The sequence below is a fragment of the Balaenoptera borealis genome (genome assembly GCF_965194805.1).
Source record: "Balaenoptera borealis genome assembly, chromosome: 19".
Classification (NCBI taxonomy): domain Eukaryota; kingdom Metazoa; phylum Chordata; class Mammalia; order Artiodactyla; family Balaenopteridae; genus Balaenoptera; species Balaenoptera borealis.
Window position 1 is genome coordinate 55285538 of NC_138878.1, and position 24540 is coordinate 55310077.

The following is a 24540-nucleotide window of genomic DNA, read 5'->3' on the forward strand; positions in this document are numbered from 1 at the left end:
GAAACTACAGGAGACCAGGATAGAGTCGGGAAGAGAGTAAACCTAGAACAATAATTTTAACAACAGCTACAAAAACAAGAGCAGTAATAACAATAGTAATAGGTTAAGTGGTTAAAAGCACGGACTTTGGAATCAGATCTGAATTTGGAGTCCTGGCACCACCATGCATTCACTCTCATGTGATTCACCCTCTCTGCATCACAGTTTTCTCTTCCATAAAATAGAGATAAGATACTTAGCCCAGTAGCACACACGAAATGCTCAATATATGTTAGTCATTTTTAATTGAGTACCCCGTAGATGTCTGCTAAGCACTTACATACAGGACTCTAATCCTCACAAACAACTGTAAAATGTAGGCGTTATTACCCTCATTACACAGATGTGAAGAAATTTGGCAGGAACACAATGGTGGTGAATGGTGGAGTCAGATCCTAACCTTTGCCTGCAGACAAGATTGCACTCCTAGGGTGCAATATCTTAATCACCATGGTATATTGCACCTGCTCCCTCTCTCCAAGGCTCAGGGGGGCAGAGGGGTGAAGGTCCAACGGACTAACTCGGGTGTGTGTGTGTGTGTGTGTGTGTGTGTGTGTGTGTGTGTGTGTAGCTGGGATTCCTGGGTCCCTGACAGAATTCCAACTCTAAGTAGGAAACGAGGGAAAGAGTTTCTGGACTTGGAGAGAAGTTGGGAGAGCAACACTTGGTCAAAGTTGCTTTAAAAGCAGAGGGCGTTTGAGGGAGGCTGAGGAAAAGGAAGCCGAAGTTGCTTCTATGTCGCAGCAGTAGCGACACCGCTGGTCTGTCGCGACAGCCGGGATCCAGAACGCCCGCTTTGGATTTACATAGCCAGGGGGTTTTCCAGTGTCCTGACTGCTTACTCGAAGGGCGGCGCTCTAGTGCTCGGCTAGGGAGGCGAGCCCGGGGGCGGGTTCTGCCTCCTTCTGCACCAATTGAAATGACGAAGGCCCTTAGCATGAAGAGGCTGATTGGTCAGTTACGGGGGCTGGGTGCGCACGCCACTCCTGGGGCGGAGCTTCCCACCGACCGGCAGGGGGAGCGCGCGCCAGGCGAAGGGGCTACACTTTCATGGAGGGGGCGGAGGCGGAGGAGCGGGAGTGGGCCGCGGTGGCCCGGGACCTGCTGGCGCTGGGGTAAGGGGAGCGGGGTGTGGCTGGGGGTGCAGGAAGGGGCAGGTTTGCCCTCAGAAATTCCTACTAACCTCCCCCACCCCCTCCCGCTGCCTCGGCCGCGCCGCAGGTATGAGGGTTTTCCGGGGGCGGCGTCGCTGGGCAACTCGTGCCCAGACTTCAGGGCTCTGTGCGCGCGGCTGGCGGCGGAGCTGGCGACTCTGGGTGCCCTGGAGCGGCAGCGAGAGGAGGGCACGGAGGCGCTGAGCGCCGGCGACGGTACGCATGTAGCGGGAGGCTGGGAGTGTTGGAGCCATGGGTGGCGCCGCCACGCCCTGACATCTCCTGCCTCCGGCAGGTCCTGTTCCCGAGGAAGAATTCCTGCGACAGTTGGCCGGCCTGTTGCGGGAGTTGCACTGCCCTGACCGCGAGCTCTGCGGCGGGGACTGCGCCGCCTCGCTGCGGGAGTCCGGCGCGCGCCTGCGCCTGCTGCGTGAGCCGGGGGCTGGCCGGGATGCGGAAGGGGGCGAGGCTACAGCCTCGAGGGGGGCGGGCTCTGCGCGTTGAGGTGGAGCCAGGGATCCCGAGGGGGCGTGGCCAGAATTTTGAGACGAGCAAGAAGACCGGACGGAGGTGGGTGGGGTCCGAACACTGGGCTAGGCTAAGGGCTCTGCGATGGGCGGGGTTAGTATTTTGATGGTGGGTCTTGAAGCTCACGTGGGTTGGGTTAGACGGAGCGGGACAGGAGGTTCCGAAGTGGGCAGGGTTTGAAATCTGCAGAGGGAGCTGGGTCTCGAAGTGAGTGGGGCTTATTCTGGAGGTAGAAGCAGGGTTCTAGGTGGGCGGAACTAGGAGGCGGGAGGTTTTGAAGCCGCTTGAACTTTTTGACCCTAGTAGGTGGGGTGGCAGCCCTCCTTGATTGCACTGCTCCTTTTCCCTACTTTTAGGCTTTCTCTGCTCAGAGGTCCAGGCTGCTCGCCTCCTCCGCCTGCAATCCCGTCTGGATCCCAGCCCTGAGCAGTCCGGTGTGGAGGGGGCAGAGGAGGGATCTGGCCTGGTCCAGGAAATGGTCCTTACTCTCCAAGCCCTGGGGCTGCCTAGACCCATGCCGGGGACCCCCGCCAGCCGGCTGCTTCGAGACTTGCATGCCAAGGTAGAGAGCTGGAGACCCCTCCGCACCCGGCTCACCTCACCCTCCTCGTAGGGGGGACAGCCCCCTCTTCAAAAGTGGCTCTGGGAGGAGTGCACAGCCACGGATGTTTCCTAGAACTGTGACTGCCATTCTTGGTTCTATGGCCGGGTCCTCAGGGTCGTGGGGAACTGGGGTCCACGGAGGAGTCTATCCGATGTCTGCCCAGTCAACCCCAGCCTCCTTCTTCTCTCATCAGATCGCGGAGCTGCTGCCTTCCCTGCCCGCAGGGTCCCTGCAGCCCCTCCTCAGCTACCCGCTGGATGCACCCAGATGGGTAAGGCTGTGTATGGCTGTATGTCTGTGAACAGAGATGGGAGTGAGGGGGACCCCTGGCATGACTGAGACCTTTATCCCCAGAAAGCATTGGAGTCTCTGTCCCAAAGCCTGCGAGATCAGTACTGCTGCCGCCGCTGCCTCCTCCTCAAGCGCCTGGACCTCACAACATCTGCTTTCCACTGGAGTGATCGGGCAGAGGTGTGGGCAGAAGACCTACGCAGGAGCAGTTGTGAGGGCTGCAGCTGCAGGGAGGAGAAATGAGGGCCAGGGATATGACCCTCTTGCTGGTTCGAAGGCCCAGGACATTTTAGAATCTTGTGAGGTTTTGGGGTCTGGAATCTCAGGGCCCCCAGGGCATTCTAGAATTCCCTGGTCTGAGCTGGGAGTGTATTTAGAGCAATACTCCTTATTAAAAGATGTGGGAAGCGCACAACATTGTAAATCAACTATACTTCGATAAAGCAAACAAAAAACGTAATGAAATATTAAAAAAGAAAAAAGATGTGGGAAGTGAGGCCCTGAGTCGGGAAGAGATGCTTTCAAGATTACAGATCCCATCTGGGGAGGTCTCGTGGGCACGTTCTCCATGTCTACCCCTACCCACTAGGCCCAAGGAGAGGCCATGAAGGCAGTGCTGATCCCAATTCGAGAGTCTCTGACCCCAGAATCGGATGTCTCCATTGCACACGTCCTGGCTGCTCGAGCTGACCTGTCACGCCTTGTCCCAGCCACCAGCAAGACTGCCCGCCGAGGGACCTGCTGTGCTATCCACAAGGTGAACACCTGGGGATGGGGAAGGGCCCCAGCATCCTTGGCCTTCAAACTGGCCTTTTAGCCTTTGCTTGTACAAACCTTGTCCTCTTCTGCCTGGGCTCCTGCTCTCGCCTTCTCCTTGGGTTCCTGGCCTCTGGACTCACGACCTCTAATCTGCCCCCTCCACATGGCAGTTAGAAGGATGTTTCTAACTCAAACATCTGACCATGTCCCTCCCTAGCTCAAAACCCTTCTATGGCTCCCCAGTGCCTTCAGAACAAAGTCCACCTATTTACTGAGCCCCTGCCCACCTCTCCTGCTTTGGCTTAGAATCCTCTCCCACCACTCACCCTGTCTGTTGTACTGGGTTTTAACCATTTTTAAAGCAAAACTACCCTCTGTTCAAATGATTACGTATTTAGCCTGCATTGGGAGTAAGGAGTGTTAACCACTGGGCCACCAAGGAAGTCCCAACATCTGCCCTTCCTTTTTCAACCTCATGCTGTTCTCTTGGCTCTCTAGCCCCCTTGTCCACGATATTTTCTTCTCTGCAACTCAAGTCTAATCACCTCTCAGGTGCTTATGGGCAGCGTTCCAGACCGGGGGGGCCGCCCAAATGAGCTGGAGGCTCCCATGCCCAGCTGGCAGAGCAGAAGAGAGGACAGAGGCGGGCAGAAGGCAGGCCGCCAGTGCTGGGGCCGCAAGAAGAAGAAGTAAAGGGGGACTGGTGGTTGGGGGAGGGGTCCTTCATGAGATGCTGACGTTGATAATCTCTGAGGAGTCACTGTGAGGGTTTCTCTTGGCACCTGGCACCCCAGCCCCATATCCCCTGTTCCTGAGGTCCCAAATGTCCTCCCCCCCCATCTACCATTAAACACCAAGGACCATGTTCTCTGGAAAATAAATTTAATTAATTTATTTATTTTTAAAAATTTATTTATTTATTTTTGGCTGTGTTAGGTCTTTGTTGCTGCGCGTGGCCTTCTCACTGCGGTGGCTTCTCTTATTGCAGAGCATGGGCTCTAGGTGCACACGCTTCAGTAGTTGTGGCACTCGGGCCCAGTAGTTGTGGCTCGTGGGCTCTAGAGTGCAGGCTCAGTAGTTGTGGCGCGTGGGCTTAGTTGCTCCCGCGGCATGTGGGATCTTCCCAGATCAGGGATCGAACCCATGTCCCCTGCATTGGCAGGAGGATTCTTAACCACTGCGCCACCAGGGAAGTCCTAAACTTAATTTATGACAGCCCTAGGACCTATCTCTGTGGGGGCCAGGTCAGGGGTGCTCAGGTTTGAGGAAAGGTAGGGGGTCTCTGTCCCCTGGGTCTGAACAGGCCCCTGCTGCTCTGACCCTTAAAGCACTTTTCTCTTCAGCAACATCCTTCCCTCCCAATGGGCATGGGGGAGGAGACATGCAGGCATTGGGCAAACATCTGTCAGGTACCCACCATGTGCCAGCCCTGTGCTAGGCATTGGGGATACAGATAATAATAACCCCTGGTCTCCCGGAGCTGACCTTTCTGGTGAGGAAGGGCAGACAAGAAAGTTTAGTTTGTCAGATGGGGAAAAAGGGCTTTGGAGAGAAATAAAGCAGGAAGGCAGGATTGGGACCATGGCGGGATTGCACCTTTATGCATGATCAGGGGAGGCCTCACTGAGAAGGTGGTACTTGAGCTAAGTCCCAAAGAGGGAGCCATGTGGACCTCTGGGGAAGAGCCTTCCCTTCCTGGCAGAGGGAGTGGCCAGTGCAAAGGTCCTGAGGTAGGAGTATTTTGGGGCATGATCAGGGACCATCGGAGGCCAGTGTAGCTGAAGCAGGATGAGTGAGGGGGTGAGTGGTGGGAGGGGAGGTCGGAGAGGTGATGGGGGCAGATCATGCTGGGTGGGCCACAGTGAGAACTCTGGCTTTTCCCCTGAGTGAGATGAAGCCATGGGAGGGCTCTGAGCAGAGGAGGGATGTGATTGGACTCAGGTGTTCAAAGGCTCCCTCCCTGTTCCACCCTTTCTCTGGCCTTCTGTCCCATCTCTGGAACTCCAGAGTTTGGAACTTTACCCACCCTGTACCGTCCCCCTCCTGACCCATGCTGACATCAGTGTAGCATATTGGTCAGTAGCTTCCATTTTAGAGGCAGGCAAACCTGGGTGTGAGTCCTGTCTCCAGCACTTAGGAGTTCTGCCACCTTGGGTGAGCAGTTTAACTTCACTGAGCCTGTTTCCTCATCTGTAAAATGGAGATTTAAGGAGGTGGCGAGATGATACCTAGGTCTAAATGCATCCAACACAGAGCTGCACAGATATTAAATGCAAGAAAAGGGAGTACGATTTATAGCCACTCTGATGCAAAAGAAGAAAGTAACTTTCTTTCGGAGTAAGAGACGACGGATGCTTCAACGAAGGCAGTGTGGATGGGAAGGAGGCGATGCCTTTGGGGGTTCTGCTGGAGGCCTGGAGGCCGAATAACAGGACTCGAGACTGACTCTGGTGGAGGGAGTGGGGAGAGAGCAGACCAAGGCAACGTCTAGGAACTCAGCTTGGAGGACTGGGTGGGTGATGGGGCCGTCGCTGGCAGAGGGACCTGGAAGGAGGAAGACACTGGGTGACGTGGGGAGTGCACGATGTCCAGGGGATGGTTCACTGCAGGGGGAGAGCCTCACCCAGACTTGTTAAAGTGGATGGATGAATGTCCCCTCTGGATTTTCTTTTAGCTCAATCTGAGAGTCCCCACTTTTGAATCGTGGCATTTATTCCTCTATTAGTGTCTGATATAGTTGGCCTTATTCTAGCCATCTTATAGTTGTCTTTCTTTTTTTCTTCCTAAACTCCCTTTTCTTTTCTACTAGTGGTTACCCCTTCCCCTCCCTACAACATACTGTAATTTCTATTTTTCTATTAACATTAAAAATTAACCACTATCTATGCCCTCCTACCCAAGCAATTGAGGACTTTTGCATATTTTAACTTTCCTATGCTTCCCCAAATCTGTCTGGGTTCCCCCAGGCAAATAGGCTGGTCTCCCTGTATCCAGTTGTGGGTATGGGCAGCTCCTCCTCACCGTCTCTGGTTCCCAGGAGGGATGTGAGGGCTCTGTCTGGGTCCAAGCATGGCAAACGTGCCACCCGGTCTCACGTTCCAGGGATAGCGTGTAGGAGAGATTGTCCTCAGAGCCTGTTCGTGGGCGTGTGGATGGGAGGGATGTGGGTATGGTAGGAAAGACCTCATGACCTTGGAGTTCATCTCCATCCATCCACCAGGCCCCCTTCCCAGGACTGCTACACCCTGGGTCTTACCACAGCCGGCATGGGGAACTGGTGTGGGTGGGACAGGGGCTTCTGGGGGGCTCACGTCGCCCTTGGCCCCTGGCCTCTTCTTACACTCCTCCTTCACTTGGTCTCTGCAGTGTTTGTGGCAACACAGCCCACAGTCTGGGGGAAATTCAGAGGTTAGTGCCAGAGGCCCAGTCTGTGTCCTCTATTCTTCCAGCCCACGGGTCCTGGATTCCCTCCCCCTACCCATGCCCCGCTCACCCCGACAGCGGTAGCCTTGCTTGGTGACACCCCAAAGCTGGGAAGAGAAAGCAGAATAGGTTACCTAGGCTAGGGGAAGGAGGGCTGTGATTGGGGTGGGGCTGGGGTCTGTCTGGAGGAAACAATTCAGGCTTTGGAAGTTTTCAAGGCTAGAGGCTTATGTGGGATCTGGGAGACTAAAGGAATTAGGAGGTTATCTCAGGTTTGGAAAGTCATCTGTGATAGGAGAATTGGACAAAATTTGGAATTAATAAAGCATAAATTCTATGGGCAGGGATTGTGTCTGTTCTGTTTCCTCCTGTGCTCCCACCCACCCAGAGCCTATAACTGTGCCTGGCGCACACAGCAGGGGCCCAGTATATATTTATGAATGAAAAAGTAAATTTGGAAAGTAATCCAAGGTTTGTGAATTGCTCTTGGTTTGAGATTGAGAGATTTGTCCATTATACAGAGTTTGAGGATACCCTGAATTTGGAAATTATCCAGGGTTTGAATTATCTGGGGTCTAGAGACTTGGAGATTGATTCTGCTTGGAGATAATCTAGTCGTGTTTGTAGATTCTCCAGGGTTTGGCAGTTATCCAGGATGGGGATTGTCTGGGAATCGAGCATTATCTAGACTTCAGAATTATCCAAGATGTAGGGAATATCCATTGTTTAGGGTTGCTGTGAAATATGGGGATTATTTGAGGCTAGAGGATTTTCTGGAATTTGGGGATTATCCGGGGCTTGGGGAATGTGAGCGCTCCAGGGCAGGGCTGGCTTTTCCAGCCCAGGCTGTGAGGAGTTAGGGCGCTCCAGGGGTCCCTCAGGGTGACAGCGGGCGGAGTGCTCACGAAGCCACTGCAGCTGCCACAGAAGGTGGGCTTGCGGAAGGTGACCTCCTGGAAGGTGTGCAGGAAGGCCAGGCCCAGCTTGGAGCAGATGGCGCTGGCCTGGAGCAGGTACCCTGTCAGCTCCTCTCGGCTGAAGGAGCCACTCCTGGGGGGAGAGACTGCGCTTCAGCAGGACTGGCCCCTTTCTCCCAGACCCAGGAGTCCTGGATACCCCAGGTCCTCGTCTTAAGGGAACCCAGGAGTCGGGAGCACCTACCCCTGGCGGGGGGGTGGGTGAAGCCCGCGGCAGGCGAAGGGGAAGTTGCCTGAGAGTCGCTCAAAGTCCTCCTGAGAGATGGTGCCTCGGCCTTCAGGGTCGTAGTTCTTGAACACAGACTTCGGAGGAGCATGGGAAGGGGAGAGTAAGGCCGAGTCAGGGGCCCCACGGTCTTAGATCCCTCCTCCCGCCCAGGGCTCCTCCTCACCTCCACCAGCTGCTCCACATGCCGACCCAGCGTGACCCTGTCGGGCTTGGGCGTCACGCCAGGGGCCCACTCCACCACCAGGGGCACCTTGAAGGGGGAGGGTGGCTGGGGCAGGGACAGAGGGTCACAGTTAGTCATTGCAGAGGCTTGGGCTGGAGGTCAGAGGTCAGGGCTGGGGTCTCACCAGACTCTTGGGACAGCGGGGCTCCCGGGCGTAAGAAAGCTCATAGATCTCGTCCTCCGTGTGGAAGAGATCCAGGGAAAGCTGGAGGATGGGCAGGGCGTTACGGACCCTCCTTGTCTCTATCCTCCTACCTACAGCCCATGCCTGCCTGGACCCCCAATCTCCTCCTCTTTCCAAAGCCCCTCTTCCCTGGGACCCCCATGGTCCCCTCTCCCACTGAGCCTCCCTTCGCTCTGCACACCGCCGGTCCCCTAGACCAGAAACACCATCTTGTCATTGAGGCTCTTTTGATCCTATTTAAAATTGCAAACCCCTGTCACTTTCCATGCCTGTTTCTGCTTTAATTTTCTCTATCGCACTTATTATCTAAAAGACCATATGATTTACTTATTTACTTTTTTCACTGGCTATCTCCCCCACTAGGAAGTCAGCCCCACAAGACAGCAATTTTTTTCTGATGTTGCACACTGCTGTGAGCCTAACTGTCTAAAATAGTGCATGGCTCACAGCAGATGCTCAATAAATATTTGGGCTGATGGCCTCTTAGAGTCAGCATAGCAGAGCAGCTTAGGCACCAGTCATCCTGAGGCAGGACCAGCTTCACAGGCAGGCCCCACGCTTAGAGGGGCCTCCACTTCATTTAATGCCCTGCTGTCACCATCTTGAAATTCTTAATAATTTCAAACAAGGAGCCCCACATTTTCAATTTGCAGGTGGTCCTGTCCTAGGATCTGAAAGTCAGCTTTTCAGTCTTAGACTACCTGGTCCTCAGAATCCCAGTCTCTCTCAATTTATAGTTCTTTAGAATGAAATATATATATCTCTACCTCTCTATCTCTATTATCTATCTATCTATCTATCTATCATCTATCTACCTATCTATCCATCTATGTAAAATAAAATATAGCCAGAATCGCACACTTGCAGTCTTAGGACATAGTGTGATAGTTAATACATGTTCTGAAGCTGGCCTGCTGTGGGACAGGGGGCAAGTGACCTCACCTCTGTGGGTCTCAGTTTCTCAGTCTGTAGAATGGACACAATAAGGATCCCCTCCTCGTAGGGTTGTGAGGATGGAATGAAGTGCTCTCTGGGGACTGTTTAATATGGTGCCTGGCACATAATAAGTGGTCAATAACTGTTATTAGCTTTTTGCTTAGATTCCTGGATATGATTAAACTTGGAATTTTGGACTAATGGCATGAGAAGCTCAGAACCGTGGAGTTCAGGAGTGCAAAAGCCCAAAGCAATTCTGGAGCTCAGATCAATGGATACTTGAGTTGCTGGGGGAACTGGGGGAAAAGTGCATTACTTGTATAGAGCTCACTGTGTTCCAGATACTATTTTAAGTACTTAATGTGAATTATATGAATTATATTACTGATTCTTTTCAACCACTCTCTGAAGTAGGTCCTATTCGTATTCCCATTTTGTAGTTAAGGAAACTGAGGCTGAGGGGTTAAGTGACTTGCCCAAGACCACACAGAAAAAAACAAAAATAAAAACACCCTAGAAGCTCTGGCTTCAAAGCCCATGCATTCCAGCGCTATTCTACTGTTCTATCCTGACCCTCACCCACCCAAGACCCTAAATCTCAGTACCCCGCAGGTGCAGCCTCTGGGAGCTCAGCCTGGGCAGCTCAGGGCAGCTCACCGTGAGCAGATGCAGTAGGTCCTCATTGGCGTTGCAGGGGGGGTGTTGCCTCTGGAGGGTTGCCAGCTCCTGCAGCCGCAGGTAGAGGCTGTTGAGCTTGGGTAGGTGCAGGCGGCCGTCAGGCAACCTGTCAGGCTGGGCCTCATGCAGGGACACCAGATCCTTGAGATGCACACCCAGTACAGGCAGCCGGAAGCCAGTGCAGCCAGCCCAGGTGCGGCGGTAACAGGCGTAGTTGTTGTGGGCAGCAAGGAGCTTAGTCAGCTCCAGCAGGGCCTGTGTGGGAGGGGCATGTTTTTTTTTGGGGTGGGGGAGCGGCATGGTATCGGGGAGGCCAGTTCTGTTCCCCTAGCTCCTTGAAGCGGAGTACCTAGCAGCGTCCTGTGTGGCTCTGGACCCCCCCAGGGGCCCAATGGCATTTTGGACCTCTCCCCAAGCCCCTCCATGTCCCACATTGGCTTCAGCATCTCCCCAGACTGCTCTTCCACTTGGGCCCCCATCTCAGAAAGGCCCCACTATCTCCCATTCCCCAGGCTAGAGTGATTTTTCAAAAACCCAAATCTGATCATGGGTGCTCTCAGCATTCCCAAACGCTTCCTAGCTCCTCACTGCCCTCTAGATAAAGCCCAGACACCTTAGTTGAGCTTGCAAAAGGCTCAACAGGATCTCCCCCCGCCCCTGCCCCGGCATCTCCAGCCCAATATCCTGCCACATCCTGACCTCAGCCACACACCAGACTCATGAATGATTCACTCTCCTTAGACACTTTCAGGACACCCCCAACCCATGCTCCTCCCATGGGTGGCCCAAATGTTGGCATCCCTGGGGGCATCATTTCACTCCCCACCTGGACTGCCAGTTCTCTGCTAGCATCTCTTATCTGTCTCCCTCCAGTCCTGCTCAGGACCAGACACACAGTAGAGAGAGGTCAGCACCATGGATGAGGAGGGAGGAAGAATGACAGAGGACAAAGCCTGGGGGTCTGTCGGATTTGGAGGAGCAGAAGGCCTCTGGGTGGCTCCAGGGCCCCTGGGAAGGGATGGAGGGGGCTGGGGAAAAGTGTGTGGGTTCAGGATAATTGACCACTGGAACTTTGGGGAGGGCAGTGGGACTTCACCTTGGTGCTGTCAGGGCTCAGGTGGGTGTAGGAGTCCTTGAGTCTGGAGATGGCGCTATGACACAGGCCCCCAGTGACTGCCATCAGCGTGTTGAAATTCTGCAGCTGGAGGAGCCTCTAGGAAGGGAGGGTGATGCAGAAGTGGTGGGTACCACATGGAGGACAGGCAAATTGGGGGTTCAAATGACAGCATCCCCATTGAGTTGGGGTGTCAGGCATGTGTGGGGATGGGCCACTGCAAGCATCAGATAGGTGAGATGTGTCAGGCAGGAGTGGGCCACAAGCTGGTATGTGGGCATCACACACAGATGTGTGTGGTCTGGCAGATGATAGACCGGCAGATGATAGACTAATGTGAGGTCAGATAAAAGTGGGGGGAGTCAGGGACTTCCCTGGCAGTCCAGTGGTTAGGACTCAGCGTGTACTTCCACTGCCGGGACATGAGCTGGAGCTCTGGTGGGACAACTGTTATCCCGCATGCCACGTGGTATGGCCAAAAAAAAAAAAAAAAAAAAGTGGGGGGAGTCAGGCAAGTATGGGGTGTTGGACGGGTTTGGGGACTCAACAGGTCTGTGTCAGCCAGGTGTGGAGGATTCAGACAGATGTTAGGGTGTCAGACAACTAGGCGGTCTCTGCACTGGGAGTCAGCCAGGTGAGGGGAGACCAGCAGGCCTGGGTTCTGGGCAGGAGTTGGGAGCTGGGCAGAGGTGAAATCGTCCAGAGTGATACAGAGGGGTCAGGTAGATATGAGAGACAGGTGTGAGGTCAGCCCTCCCCTTTCCCAGGTTTGAAGAGCGGAGGTTGCTGGGGAAGAAGGTGGGGCCAGGGAGGAATGGAAGACGCTCAGACCGGGGAGACCCCATGTAGATGCCAAAACACCCTGGTCTGTCGGGCCGGACAGGGGAAGCAAGGAGATGGAAGACGCCAGAGGCAGGGCGTGGTCTGCGAGGAAGTACGCAAAGGGGCGTGGCCACGCTGGGGGAAGGAGGCTTCCCTTTTCTCCAGAAGGGAGGGAACATAGCTGGAAAGGAGGGGGAAGGGGGAGGGAGAAGGGGGAGGGGGAAAGGAGAGGGGAAAAGGGGGAGGAGGAAAGGGGGGAAGGTGAAGAGAAAGGGCGGGCCAAGGGAGACCTGAAGTGATGGGGACGGATGCTGTCACTGTCCTAAAGGAACAGCTGGGGCCTAGGGACCGGGGTAGGGATGACGCAAAGGTGCGGGCAAGAAAGAGTCTCCTCTTTCATTGCCCTGCGGATAGAATATTCGGGCATTGGGCTTGTGAGACGGGGTCAGGAGGAACGTCGTCAACTGCCACGTCTGGGACCAAGGAGTGGGGCCAGGGCGGGTTGGACGTGGTGAAATCAAGGCCAGGGAAGAAGTGCCGTCACAGTCCCGGGTTAGAACGACAGGACTGAGGCCGCGGGGACGCGGCCAGGGTGGGGCGTGATGCATTCGGGAGGGGCCACGAGATGGTGACGTCACCGTCCGGGAGCCCCGCGGGGCAGGTGCTCAGAAAGTGGGCAGAGCGGCGGGGCGGACCTCACCTGTGCCACGTGGATGAACTTGTCCAGCACCTGCCCGCGCTGTGCAGGCCCGGGACGGCTCAGCACCATGACCTGCACCCAGCGGGACACGCTGTTGCTGAGACCTACGGATCCCTCCAGGGCCGGACAGCCCCGCACGGAGCCCTGCAAAACGTAGCCCCGCAGGTCCTGGGGCTGGGGGTGAGGTGGGTGTCAGGGTGGGCCCTCGCGCTCAGGCCCTGCCCCTCACACGCCATCCCCAAGCAGTCATGACCTCTGATGTCCTAGCTCAGCCATCACATGTCCCTGAGGTCACCATGGCCCTCTCCCATCTGAGGAGAAATGTTTAAAGAAAGTTGGGTACTATTCTGTGCCCTTCCTCATAGCCTCACAACAAGTCTATGAAGTGAATACTATATTATTCCCATTTTAGAGATGAGGTCATTGAGGCACAGAGAGGCTAAGTAATTTGCCCAGGGTCACACAGGCCCGAGTCAGGGTGGGAACCCAGTCTATTGCTCTTAACTGTATACCTGACTGGTATATAGTCAGCAAAGGGAAGGGTGGTGAAGAGGACACGAAACTAACTTCTATTTGTTCTGCTCAAGGAGTCAACATTACATACCCACATCCACTGCACTGTGTGTGTGTGTATGTGTACAATCAGGAAATTTTCCCATTAAGGAACCAGATCCCCAAGTACCCTCAAAACGATGATGGCAAGATGGCAATAGCTAAACACATATATAGGTTGAAGCATTTGAAATTACCATTTGGGTAGGTAAAATATGTCAAAATATGGCAATTTCAAATGGTTCAACTATATAGCATTTACTCTGGACCAGGCGCTGATCTTTTGAGGCAGGAACTAAGTCCCCCTTTTACAGGTAATGGGCTGAGGCACAGTGAATTTAAATGCTTCTCAAATAAATGAACAATTAATAAAATATTTTGAGCACTGACTATGTGCCAGGCACTGTGATGAGCATTTTTAAATGGACATATTAATTTCCCCAACCAGCCAATGAAATATTATGACCTCCTTTTTGCACATGAGAAAGCTGAGTCCCAGAGAGGTTGAGAAACTAGTTCAAAGTTACACAGGTAGGAAGGGGCTGATGGGATTTGAACCCGGGGCTCTGTGCTCAGCCAGCTTAACTCATTTTCCTGGACCCTCTAGCACCCAAGTTTGACAGTTTGGGTCCTCCTCAGTCCTGCCTGGCCCCAGCCAGGCCTCACCCCACCCCAAGCCCTCCCCAGCTGGGAGGGGGGGGCGTCCTTACCGTGATAGCCTGGAAGGACCGGAACTCCAGGTAAGTGAGGTGCTCTGCCAGCTCCTCAGTCTCCAGGTGGTCGAAAAGCAAGGACACTTTGCGCTTTTTGCCCAAGCCTGGGCTGCTTATGGGGGGAGGGGGGCCAGGGCCACCGGGGCTCAGCCTGGGGGCAAAGAGAGGCAGGGGGAGGAGCTGGGGTGGAGGGTGTGGGAGTGTGGAGGGAGAAGGCAGAGTGGGGGTGGGAGGGAAGGGGAAGGGACTGACTCACAGGTTGGCGGAGTCTCCCAGGCTCCGCTGGGTTGCGTTACCCTCCTGTTCCACAGTGGCCCAGAAGCGACCTATAACCTCTTCTAACTGGGGCTCCTGATGCACTGTCTCAGGGTGTTGGGTCAGCCAGTACCTGAGGGTGGTTTAGAGATGGTGGAGTGAGGCTGGGGGTGAGGCAGGTCTCTGAAAGGGGTCTCTTGGGCTGAGGGATCTCTAGGTGCTGGGCTTGGGGGTGTCTCTAAATGTGTGCAGGGGGTCTCTGGAAGGCCAGGGTTCAGAGAGACACCAGGCTGGGAGGATCTCTGGGAGTAGGACTGGGGGCCTCTTAACACAGGCTGAGGGATCTATGGCAGATAGACTGGGGAATCTCTTGGAAGTGGGATGGCTAGGAAGCAGGGTAGTGGGGATGGGTCTCAGGAACTAGGTTGGGGGCCTCTAGGGGTGAGATTTTGGGGGAACAGAGTGAGGGGGTCTTAGAAACTAGGCTGGGGTATATGGGAGGTCGGGGTTTTAGGAATCTGAGCTGGACGTCTTGGGGTACCAGCTGGGAGAGGGTCCACAGGATCTGGTCAGGGGTCTCTAAGAGGTGAGGGTTCAAAGGAAGAGAACTGGGAGGTTTTAGGGACCAAGCCAGGGGATTCTCAGAGTGGGATTTGCAGGAGCAGGATGGGTAGTCTCTGGGAAGTGTTTTTTTTTGGGGGGGGGGGCAGTAGGGTGAGGATATTGGGTCATGGGAGTGTAGGTCTTGGCCCAGGCTTACCTGACCAGGTGACAGATCTGCAGCCTCCTCAGCTCCTGTGTGCTCCCTGTGGCCTCCTGGTACTTAAGTTCCGGTCAAGGCTCTGTTATCCAGCATCTCAGACCTGCCTTCTCACCCCGTCCCCACCAGGCTCTCTCATCTCTGCCCTCCGCCCTCCACCCACTGCTCATGGCCCCGGGAGGATATAAGGTCAGCAGACGGGCAGCAAAGTGGGCAGAAGGCAGCACCCAGCTGTGCATGGCAAGTACCATGTTGAGAATGTGGTCCCCACGGCGCAGGCTGCCAGCCGAGTCTGAAGGCAGGAGAAGGGGACACTGTGTCAGAATGGCCCCTGGGCAATGGACTGCACAGCTTCCAGAGCCGGTTGGACAGCCTGGTTCAAACCCCAGCTCTACCAGTGACTCCATGTATGAACTTGGGCAAACAACCTGGCCTCCTTGCACTCCAGTTTCCTTGTCTGTACTGTGCATGGACCAGCATCGTGCCTGGCAAGTCATACTGAAGATGGAAATAGCATCAGACCTCCTCCCCCCGCAGCTCAGGAAAAAGAAACGCAGGTAGGTGTCTCTCTTATTCCTACTGTAGTGATTGAGATTCATTCCACGTACTCCTGCTTCTATTTTATACCCCTCAAGTTGAGCCCAGAGAGAGGTGGGTGCTTGGCCCAACCTCAGGACTGGGGAGGCTGGCCAGGGAGGGGACACTCACCGAAAGACTGAATGCATTTCTCCAGCAGGTCATCTTCGCTGCAGCCGCCCTCATTCAGCATGCCCAGAGCCATGGAAGCCATGACCTTGCTGATTTCCCGGGGGCTGGGGCACGTCTTGTGGCGGCGGGCCTGTCGGGGCCGGCCCCGTCCCCCTGTCTTCCCCGGGCATTCCTGGTGGGACTTCCTGTGGACACATTCCCTGGGGAATCATGGGAGCCCCTTCCTTGAGGCAGACCCCCAGAATTCTTCTTGACGCCAAAGCCCCAAGGCATCCTAAAGGCAAGGTCCTAGCATTAGTCCTGACCTACCGTGGTTCCATAGGAGAAAACCCCAGGAGTAGTCCAGATCATGGGAGCCTTCTCCTACAGGTAAACTCCCAGGGTCACGCCTGTCCTCTTCAGGGAATCAGGGGGGAAAACCCTAGGACTACCCTGAACCCCCGCCCCCAGTGAATCATGGGAGAAGACCCCCAGGACTACTTAGGACCCTCCAGAAATCATAAGAGCTCTCTCCTCCAGGCATTGTCCCCCAGTTCCCCTTGACTGTAGGGTCCCAAGACATCATGGGAGAGACTTCCTGTTGGCAGACGGGTTACTCCTGACCTCCCAGGGAATCATAGGAGAAGACCCCAGAATTATTCTTATGCTCCCCAGGGGGAATCATGGCAGGTTCTGCCTTCAGGGGCACTCCTCAGAATTCCCCTTTGCTTTCCAACACCCACCCCCTCCTCCCCCCAGCCCTAATGAGAGAAGCAGACCCCTGAGATTCCATCTCTCCCTCCTCCCCCACCTTGACCGCCACTAAGGTGACACACCCCTCCCCCAAGCCAGCCTTTCGGTGGGACTGGAGTCTTAGCTGCAAGCCTGGGTCCCTAGATTTGGAGCCTGGAGAGAAGATATAGGTGCAAAGTAGCCTCACCGAGCCCTTCAGAGCTGGGCGCGGTCCCAGGGGCTGAGGCAGCTTCAAGGAAAGTTTAAAAATAACCCTCACTCTGCCCTGTGCCTCCCCAAGGCTCTTGTTCCAGTTGGGGAAAGAGGGTAATGGAGACACAGGGATGGTGGAGGAAGGAGGGAGCAGAATCCAGGCAGAAGGCCTTGGCTTCCACGAGAGTCAGACAAAACTGGGTTGGAGGAATTTATGCTGGCTGTGAGACTTTGTGTTAATCACATAATTTCTTTGGACCTCAGTTTCCTCATGTGAAAAATGAGAGTCGTCTTTGGACCTTCCCCAAGAATTTATTATGAACATTCAATGCCTTGCTCTTCAAAAGTGCTAAATAAGGGATTTAGTTTGCTTAGGCTCTTAAGTGGCCAGAGGTGAGAAAGTTAAATATGAGATGCAGAGAGAGAATGTGATGGAGCAAACTAGAAGCAAGGCATGGGGAATGAGGGTGAAACCAGAAATCGGGAGACCCCCATAACAACGGCACTGCCATGTCCCTGGTGCATCATAAAGGCTCGGTAATCAGTATTGAATGTTGTCGAGTAACAGCTGGCATTACTGAGCACTGAATGTGTACCGGGCAGAGGGTTGAGCATCTATCTAGTTTAGGGGTTCCCAAAGCATGGTCCCCAACCAATCCCAACAGCATCACCTGGGAACTTGAGAGAAATACAAATTCTTAGGCCCCACCCCAGACCTACAGAATCAGACACCTTGAAGGTAGACCCAGCAGCCTGTGTTTTAGAAGCCCTCCAGGTGGTCCTGATGTGTGCCCAAGCTTGAGAACCACAGGTCTAGACTGTACCACCGAGGACTCATGCGTCCCTCCGAGGAGGGACTATGATTATTCTATTGACACAAGAAACTGAGGCACAGAGAGGGTAAGTGACTTACCTAAGGTCACACAGCCAGAAAATGAGGCAGCCAGGTCTCCACCATTAAACTCCTGGAGACTATAGGGAGGGGACCCTTTGCCTATCAAAGACATGCTGGGGGAGGCAGAAGAAGCTGCCTAGGCTATGGACCCAGCCACCACGGTCCCTGTGAGGACAGGAGGGCAGGTGATAGGAAGCCGATTCCAGAACCTGCTGGCATAGCCAGCTGCTAGGCCCTTACCTTCGGACTCTCTGCCCCCTGCAGCGTCTGGAGCAGCTAGGAGTTGCTTAAGAGGCCGGGGAGCCGCCTTGCCCTGCGTCACACTCCCCTCCCCTGGGGCAGGGCCCTGCAGGAGTCTGGAGTTTCCAGTTCTGGGGGCAGCCAAGAAGACCCCAGGGAGGACAGAGACACCCAGCCTACGGAATTAGGATGGGGGCGTGAAGGGCGCGGGGAGAATGGGATCAGAGCAGCTCAGATTCCAGAAGAGCAAGGATAAGACACAGACGCCCAAGCAAACAGCCCCAGCCTGAGCTGGCTCTGGACTCCCTGAAGCATCTTTCCACCTGGCGCCCCCAGCTCCTGCTGCTGCCCCGAGAGTAGCCTGACACCCTATGCCCCTCGTTAGAAGCTCCCCAGACTTCCCATGCAGCCCAAGCGAGACCCAGGGGCTTAGGGCGCTCCTGGTCTCTTGGAGAAGGGTCCCCTCACCTCTTGCTGTCTTTCCTGTTCATGCTTCCTTGAGGGGAAGGGGTCTTTTAAGAGTGTGGCTCAACTCCTCCCCCCTCACCAATGCTCCAGCTTCTTAGCCCCTAGGGAGCTGGGGCCTCCTCGGTGCTTGGGAAGGAAAGAGGAACTGCCCCTCCCCACCCAGCCCCAGGCCAGGGGGAAGGAAGAGGCTGGGGAGAGACCAAAGGTCCCTCCTCCCTCCACATGGGGATCCCTTCAAGCTGAGGTTTCCGGTGCTGCCGGCCCCCACCCCCAATCACCCAGCGGGCTCTCTCTATCTCCCGCATCTTTCGGTCTCCAGACCCGTGATTCTCTGTTCTGTCACTGTCAAGCTTCAATAAGAGCAGTTTTTTAAAAAAAGTATGCCTAATATGACACATTTATGTAAACACACTCAAAAGAAAAGTCTATATTTCTATGAGGACATATTCATGTATAATAATGCACAGCAGTTTGATTGGAAAGTCACAAGACAATATTTTGTATATTTCTTCTTATGTTTCTTTTATTTCTAGCTTAGTTTTAATAATACCATTTATACCCCAGAAAACATTTTCACTTTATTCCTTTTATTGTAAGAAAACCTTATGTAGCACCTACTGTATACCACACACTGTTCTAAGGGCTCTTAACATATTAACTCATTTAATTCTCACACAAACTTTTTTTTTTTTTGGCTGTGTTGGGGTCTTCATTGCTGCGCATGGGCTTTCTCTAGTTGCGGCGAGAGGGGGCTACTCTTCGTTGCGGTGTGCGGGCTTCTCATTGTGCTGGCTTCTCTTGTTGCGGAGCACGGGCTCTAGGAGCGTGGGCTTCAGTAGCTGTGGCACGCGGGCTCAGTAGTTGTAGCTTGTGGGCTCTAGAGTGCAGGCTCAGTAGTTGTGGCGCACGGGCTTATTTGCTCCGTGGCATGTGGGATCTTCCTGGACCAGGGATCGAACCTGTGTCCCCTGCATTGGCAGGCGGATTCTTAACCACTGTGCCACCAGGGAAGTCCTCACATAATCTTAAAGACTCTTATCTTAGTATAAAAACATTGCAGATGGAAGTTAACCCTTGGGGAGCCCCCTCCCCATCCCACTGTCCCTGTTAGGCAGGGGTGACCAATATCATACATGGTTGGGTTTCATCTGATCTGTTGGCTGTGCTTTTAAGTACATAGACACATGCTCATAGAAATACAGACTTTTGAGTATGCATGCTTGTTTTCGCTTACCTAAATGTGTCATGCTTGACATTTTTTTTTGACACATTTTTAAATTGAAGTACAAAAAAGAGTCAGATCATAAGTGTTTAGGTTGTTGAATGGTGACAAACCGAATATGCCCCTGTGACATTCACACAAATCAAGAAATAGAACATTTCCATTCCCCATAAGCCCCCTTGTGTTCCTTCCCAGTGCTATCTCCCAAAAGTTACCAGTAACCTGATTTCTAACAGAGTAGTTTTGCCTGGTTTTGAGCTGTATATAAATGGAAACAACTATCTGTCTGGCTTCTTTTTTTTTTTTTTTTTTAATTATTAGCACCTTTTAAATTATTATTTATTTATTTATTTTTATTTATTTATTTGGCTGTGTTGGGTCTTCGTTTCTGTGCGAGGGCTTCCTCTAGTTGTGGCAAGCGGGGGCCACTCTTCATTGCGGTGCGCGGGCCTCTCACTATTGTGGCCTCTCTTGTTGTGGAGCACAGGCTCCAGACGCGCGGGCTCAGCAGTTGTGGCACACGGGCCTAGTTGCTCCGCGGCATGTGGGATCTTCCCAGACCAGGGCTCGAACCCGTGTCCCCTGCATTAGCAGGCAGATTCTCAACCACTGCGCCACCAGGGAAGCCCTGGCTTCTTTATTTTAAAAAAAAAATAATTGTTTATTTAGGCTGCTCCAGGTCTTAGTTGCGGTGTGCGGGATCTTTAGCGGTGGCATGCAGGATCGTTTATTGCAGTATGCAAACTCTTAGTTGTGACATGCATGTGGGATCTAGTTCCCTGATCAGGGATCGAACCCAGGCCCCCTGCACTGGAAGTGGGGAGTCTTAGCCACTGGACCACCAGGGAAGTCCCTGGTTTCTTTCATTCAACATCATGTCTTTGTGATTCTTCCATGTTATATTTAGCTGTAGCTCATTCCTTTGGTTGTTGTATAGTCTTCCATCATGTGATTAGTCCATGATTTATTGATTGATTTTCCTGTGATGGACATTTGAGTTGTTTCCAGTTTGGGGCTGCTGTGAATAATGCTGCTGCTGTCATTCTAGCCCCTGACTTTCGGTGAACATTGCGGTGTGCAGTTCTGTAGGGTAGACACCCAAGAGTGGATTAATGGTCACAGTATTTAATATGATTCTGCCAAACCTAGTAAGTGAGTCCATTCAACCAAAGCTCTTTTAGCAGTCTATTTTTGCACTGAAAGAAGTCACCATGGATTTTTTTCTTTAGGCCAGAACATTTAGACAAGCACAGAGCCCATTCTCTTTAGCTTTTCCATTCCACGCCATGCCGTATGGTTGCAGACCCTCTCCATGTTTTCCTCCACCTGCCTTTTCTCTTCTCTCTCCTTTGATCTCAAGAGTGCTCTCTGTGATGTGCTGTCTGTCTGACTCTCAGCCTATCTCCTCGGCACCTGCTTTACATGAGGTGATGTAACAGCCCTGGCTGAGCCCAGCTTATAGTGGGAGAGTGTCTCCAGGCCCCCAGGACTCAGAGGAGCCTCAGAGAGGGAGACAGGCAAAGGTCCCTGGCACTGGTATAAACGTGTGCCGCCCTCATGGCCCTCGGGGATGGTTAATACCAACAATAACACCAACAACCGCAAAGGAAAAGACTGCTGAAGTAAACCACAAGAACTCATGAGGCAGAAACAGGATGCATTTGATAACATCCAAATAAAGATTTCTTTTAATGAGGACACCATGGAACAAATATCAGATGACAGAGAGGAAAAACAGTATTTAAAATGTGTAAAATCGGGACTTCCCTGGCAGTCCAGTGGTTAAGACTCCGAGCTTCCACTGCAGGGGGCATGGGTTTGAGCCCTGGTCGGGGAACTAAGATCCTGCATGACTCGTGGTGTGGCCAAAAAAAAAAAAAAAAAGAGAAAGTTTAAAATCAAGGAGAGATTAATAACTAGAATGGAAAAGGGACAGCTGCAAGTCAGCAAGAGAAAAAGACAGCCGCTCTGATAGAAAAATGGGCAAAGAGGATGAGGGTGAGGAGGAGACCCCAAAACTCTCTTGACAGGCACCTGAGAAGGTGCTAGAAATTATTGGTAGGAGATCAGGGAAGTGCAAATTGAAATGACAGTGAGTCATCCTATTGGTCTGGCAAAAATTAGAAGTTGGAAAAATGCCAAGTGGAGGTTGGGGCCTTGGGGACGGAGGAACACTTATGTACTGATAGGGGACAGCCCTTCTTGAGGACCGCTTGGCGCTGCAGTCAAATTAAATGTGTGCGTGGAGCTGTGACCCCACGGTTAGCTCCTGGGTGTGCATACCGAGACCTTCTCCCTCAGTTCCACGCGGGGACATATACAAGGACGTTCACTGCAACGTTATTTTGGGGGCGGTGGGGGCAGCCTGGGAGGGGGAATAAACAGAAGGGGACAGTCACCAGGGAGGCCTGCAAAACCCCCGCGGCCACAGACCAGGTGTCCACAGAGCAACATGGGTAGGTCCTAAAACACATAATGATGACTGACAGAAAAAGGAAACGCTATTAATATCTTATGATGTAATGCACAATGACACAGAATAATTTTCTGTTATATATACAACTCTGAGGGAAAACTTCATATTTAATATACAAGTGTGCATTATATAGTGTATGACAGATAAACATATCGTTGTGTTACATAATTATATTAGCCTAAATATCTAATTATATAATTATGCATTATATAATCTAATAATATGGTACAAACGTATGTGCCATTACAGTTGTATCAATAAATCAATATTTAACTATGTAACACGTAACAATCTATTATACCTTAACATTTTATGTATAATTTTATTGAACTGCAAGATATTGTTTTGTATAACTTATTAGATACCATTACATGTTAATAATTTTTTTTTTGGCCACACCGCGCGGCATGTGGGAATTTAGCACCCCAACCAGGGATCAAACCCGTGCCCCCTGCAGTGGAAGCGTGGAATTCTAACCACTGGACCACCAGGGAAATCCCAATAATAATTTTAATAGATCCCTGTATCAATCAGTTACCATGTGGTAGGCGCTAATCGGTTTCCTCATGGAATCTTCTCCACAACCCCAAGCAGTGGGGACTATCCTAAATTAGTCTAGTTGACAGATGAGGAAACTGAGGCCTAGAGGCATGAAGCTACCTGCCCGGCAGGAGGTCCAGGTGTGTGTGGCATCCTGTGTTGGGCCTCTAGTCCCCAGAGCTGCCAGTTTTAGGGAACTGCAGACGCCCTTGGCCCCAGCTCCCCAGATCCCAAGCCTCTTCCAGCCCCGCCTCCCCCCAGGTGACCAGGAACAGGAAGGAGCTGATTGCCCCTCTCAGTGCTCCCTTATGTACAAAGCCCAGGGTGCTCATCTGCATAAGGGTGGCCCAGCTAGTGGCCCTCATTGGCTCAGGCAGCCCCTGGGGAGACAGAGGATTAGAATTCTGGGGGGGTGTAGCCTGGCCCTGGTGAAGTGGCTTTTTGTTGTAACTGGGAGATTTTATGCAAATATAGAGACAGTATAGTGGAATGGTTAAGAACCCTGGCTCTGTGTTCAAATCCCTGGCTCAGCCTCTGTGTGACCTTGGGCAAGTTACTTCACCTCTCTGTGCTCAGCTTTCCTCATCTGGAAAACGGGCACCATACAAGTACTGACTTCACAAGATTACTGTGAGAACTACAGTCATCCCTCAGCATCCACAGGGGTTTGGTTCCAGGACGCCCTTGGATACCAAAATCTGTGGATGCTCAAGTCCCTTATATAAAATGGTGTAGTATTTGCATAAACCTACGCACATCCTCTGGTAAAATTTACATCATCTTTAGATTACTTATAATACCTATTACAATGTAAATGCTATGGAAATAGTTGTACACACAATGTAAATGCTATGGAAATAGTTGTACACACAATGTAAATGCTATGGAAATAGTTGTACACACAATGCAAATGCTATGGAAATAGTTGCGGGCCTGTGGCAAATTCAAGTTTTGCTTTTTGGAAATTTCTGGAATTAAAAAAAATTTTGTTTTTGATCTGCAGTTGGTTGAATCTGCAAATGGGAAACCCACAGATATCGGTGGGGGGGCGGTTGTACCTCGTTTATTCAGGTCGTGTCCTTAAAACCATACGTGGCAAGGACCACACATTTTTATTTCCTCCTCTAAACAATGTAAATAATAGCAGGATTGTTGTGAGAACTAATGAGATGCAGTGAAAAGGTCATAGCCCAGGGCCTGAAATGTGACAGGCACACAAAAGACTGTAGATAGTAGATTCTATGCCTATTACTCCTGCCTCATAAGTTTTTATAATAATGATGATGATGACGAAGACCATGATGATGCTAGCAGCACTTACTTAACATTTTCTATGTATAGGTAGTGTTTTTTTAATTATTAATTAATTTATTTATTTATTTATTTTGGGCTGCGTTGGGCCTTTGTTGCTCCACGCAGGCTTTCTCTAGTTTCGGCGAGCGGTGTCTACTCTTCGTTGCGGAGCGCGGGCTTCTCATTGCGGTGGCTTCTCTTGTTGTGGAGCACGGGCTCTAGAGCGCAGACTCAGTTGTTATGGCTCATGGGCTTAGTTGCTCCGCGACATGTGGGATCTTCCCAGACCAGGGCTCGAACCCGTATACCCGGCATTGGCCGGCGGATTCTTAACCACTGCGCCACCAGGAAAGCCCTGTATAGGTAGTTTTTAAATACAATTTTTAAAGGTTACTTTTCATTTACAGTTATTACAAAATATTGGCTATATTCCCTGTGTTGTACAATATGTCCTTGAGCCTATCTTACTCCCAGTAGTTTGTACCTCCCACTCCCCCTCCCCTTTATGGCTCCTTCCCCGCCCCCCACCGCCCCCACTGGTAACCACTAATTTGTTCTCTATATCTGTGAATCTGCTTCTTTTCTGTTATATTCACTAGTTTGTTGTATTTCTTAGATTCCACATGTAAGTGATATCATACAGTATTTGTCTTTCTCTGTCTGATTTATTTCACTCAGCATAATGCCCTGCAAGTCCATCCATGTTGCTGCAAAGGGCAAAATTTCATTCTTTTTTTTTATGAGTAGTATTCCATTGTATATATATACCACATCTTCTTTATACATTCATCTGTTGATGGATATTTAGGATGCTTCCATCTCTTGGCAATTGT

General features: G+C 52.2%; 2 protein-coding genes across 2 annotated transcripts; one reads left to right on the top strand and one right to left on the bottom strand.

The window, feature by feature from the left end:
* The first annotated feature begins 1011 nt into the window (after positions 1-1011).
* On the top strand, positions 1012-4283 carry FAM98C (family with sequence similarity 98 member C). The gene is made up of 8 exons (XM_082367050.1): positions 1012-1154; positions 1261-1409; positions 1489-1623; positions 2078-2283; positions 2519-2596; positions 2680-2796; positions 3206-3373; positions 3928-4283. Exons 1-8 carry the CDS (start codon positions 1090-1092, stop codon positions 4066-4068), a joined length of 1059 nt encoding a protein of 352 aa, XP_082223176.1. The 5' UTR covers positions 1012-1089; the 3' UTR covers positions 4069-4283.
* A 1394-nt stretch (positions 4284-5677) lies between these two features.
* On the bottom strand, positions 5678-23415 carry RASGRP4 (RAS guanyl releasing protein 4). The gene is given in 17 exon segments (XM_082367051.1): positions 5678-6509; positions 6632-6766; positions 6869-6905; positions 7704-7848; positions 7960-8078; positions 8168-8272; positions 8352-8432; positions 10005-10280; positions 11122-11238; positions 12662-12835; positions 13924-14077; positions 14183-14314; positions 14942-14987; positions 15105-15233; positions 15650-15840; positions 15842-15891; positions 15893-23415. Coding segments are annotated over 17 exon segments (2163 nt in total). The 5' UTR covers positions 15923-23415; the 3' UTR covers positions 5678-6267.
* Positions 23416-24540: the final 1125 nt, after the last annotated feature.

Excerpts from the sequence above, each read along its gene's own strand:
- FAM98C (XM_082367050.1), top strand. The coding sequence starts at position 1,090 with ATGGAGGGGGCGGAGGCGGAGGAGCGGGAGTGGGCCGCGGTGGCCCGG. Across the intron at positions 1,410-1,488 it reads GGCGCTGAGCGCCGGCGACG|GTCCTGTTCCCGAGGAAGAA; the intron begins GTACGCATGTAG and ends TGCCTCCGGCAG. Across the intron at positions 1,624-2,077 it reads CGCGCGCCTGCGCCTGCTGC|GCTTTCTCTGCTCAGAGGTC; the intron begins GTGAGCCGGGGG and ends CCCTACTTTTAG.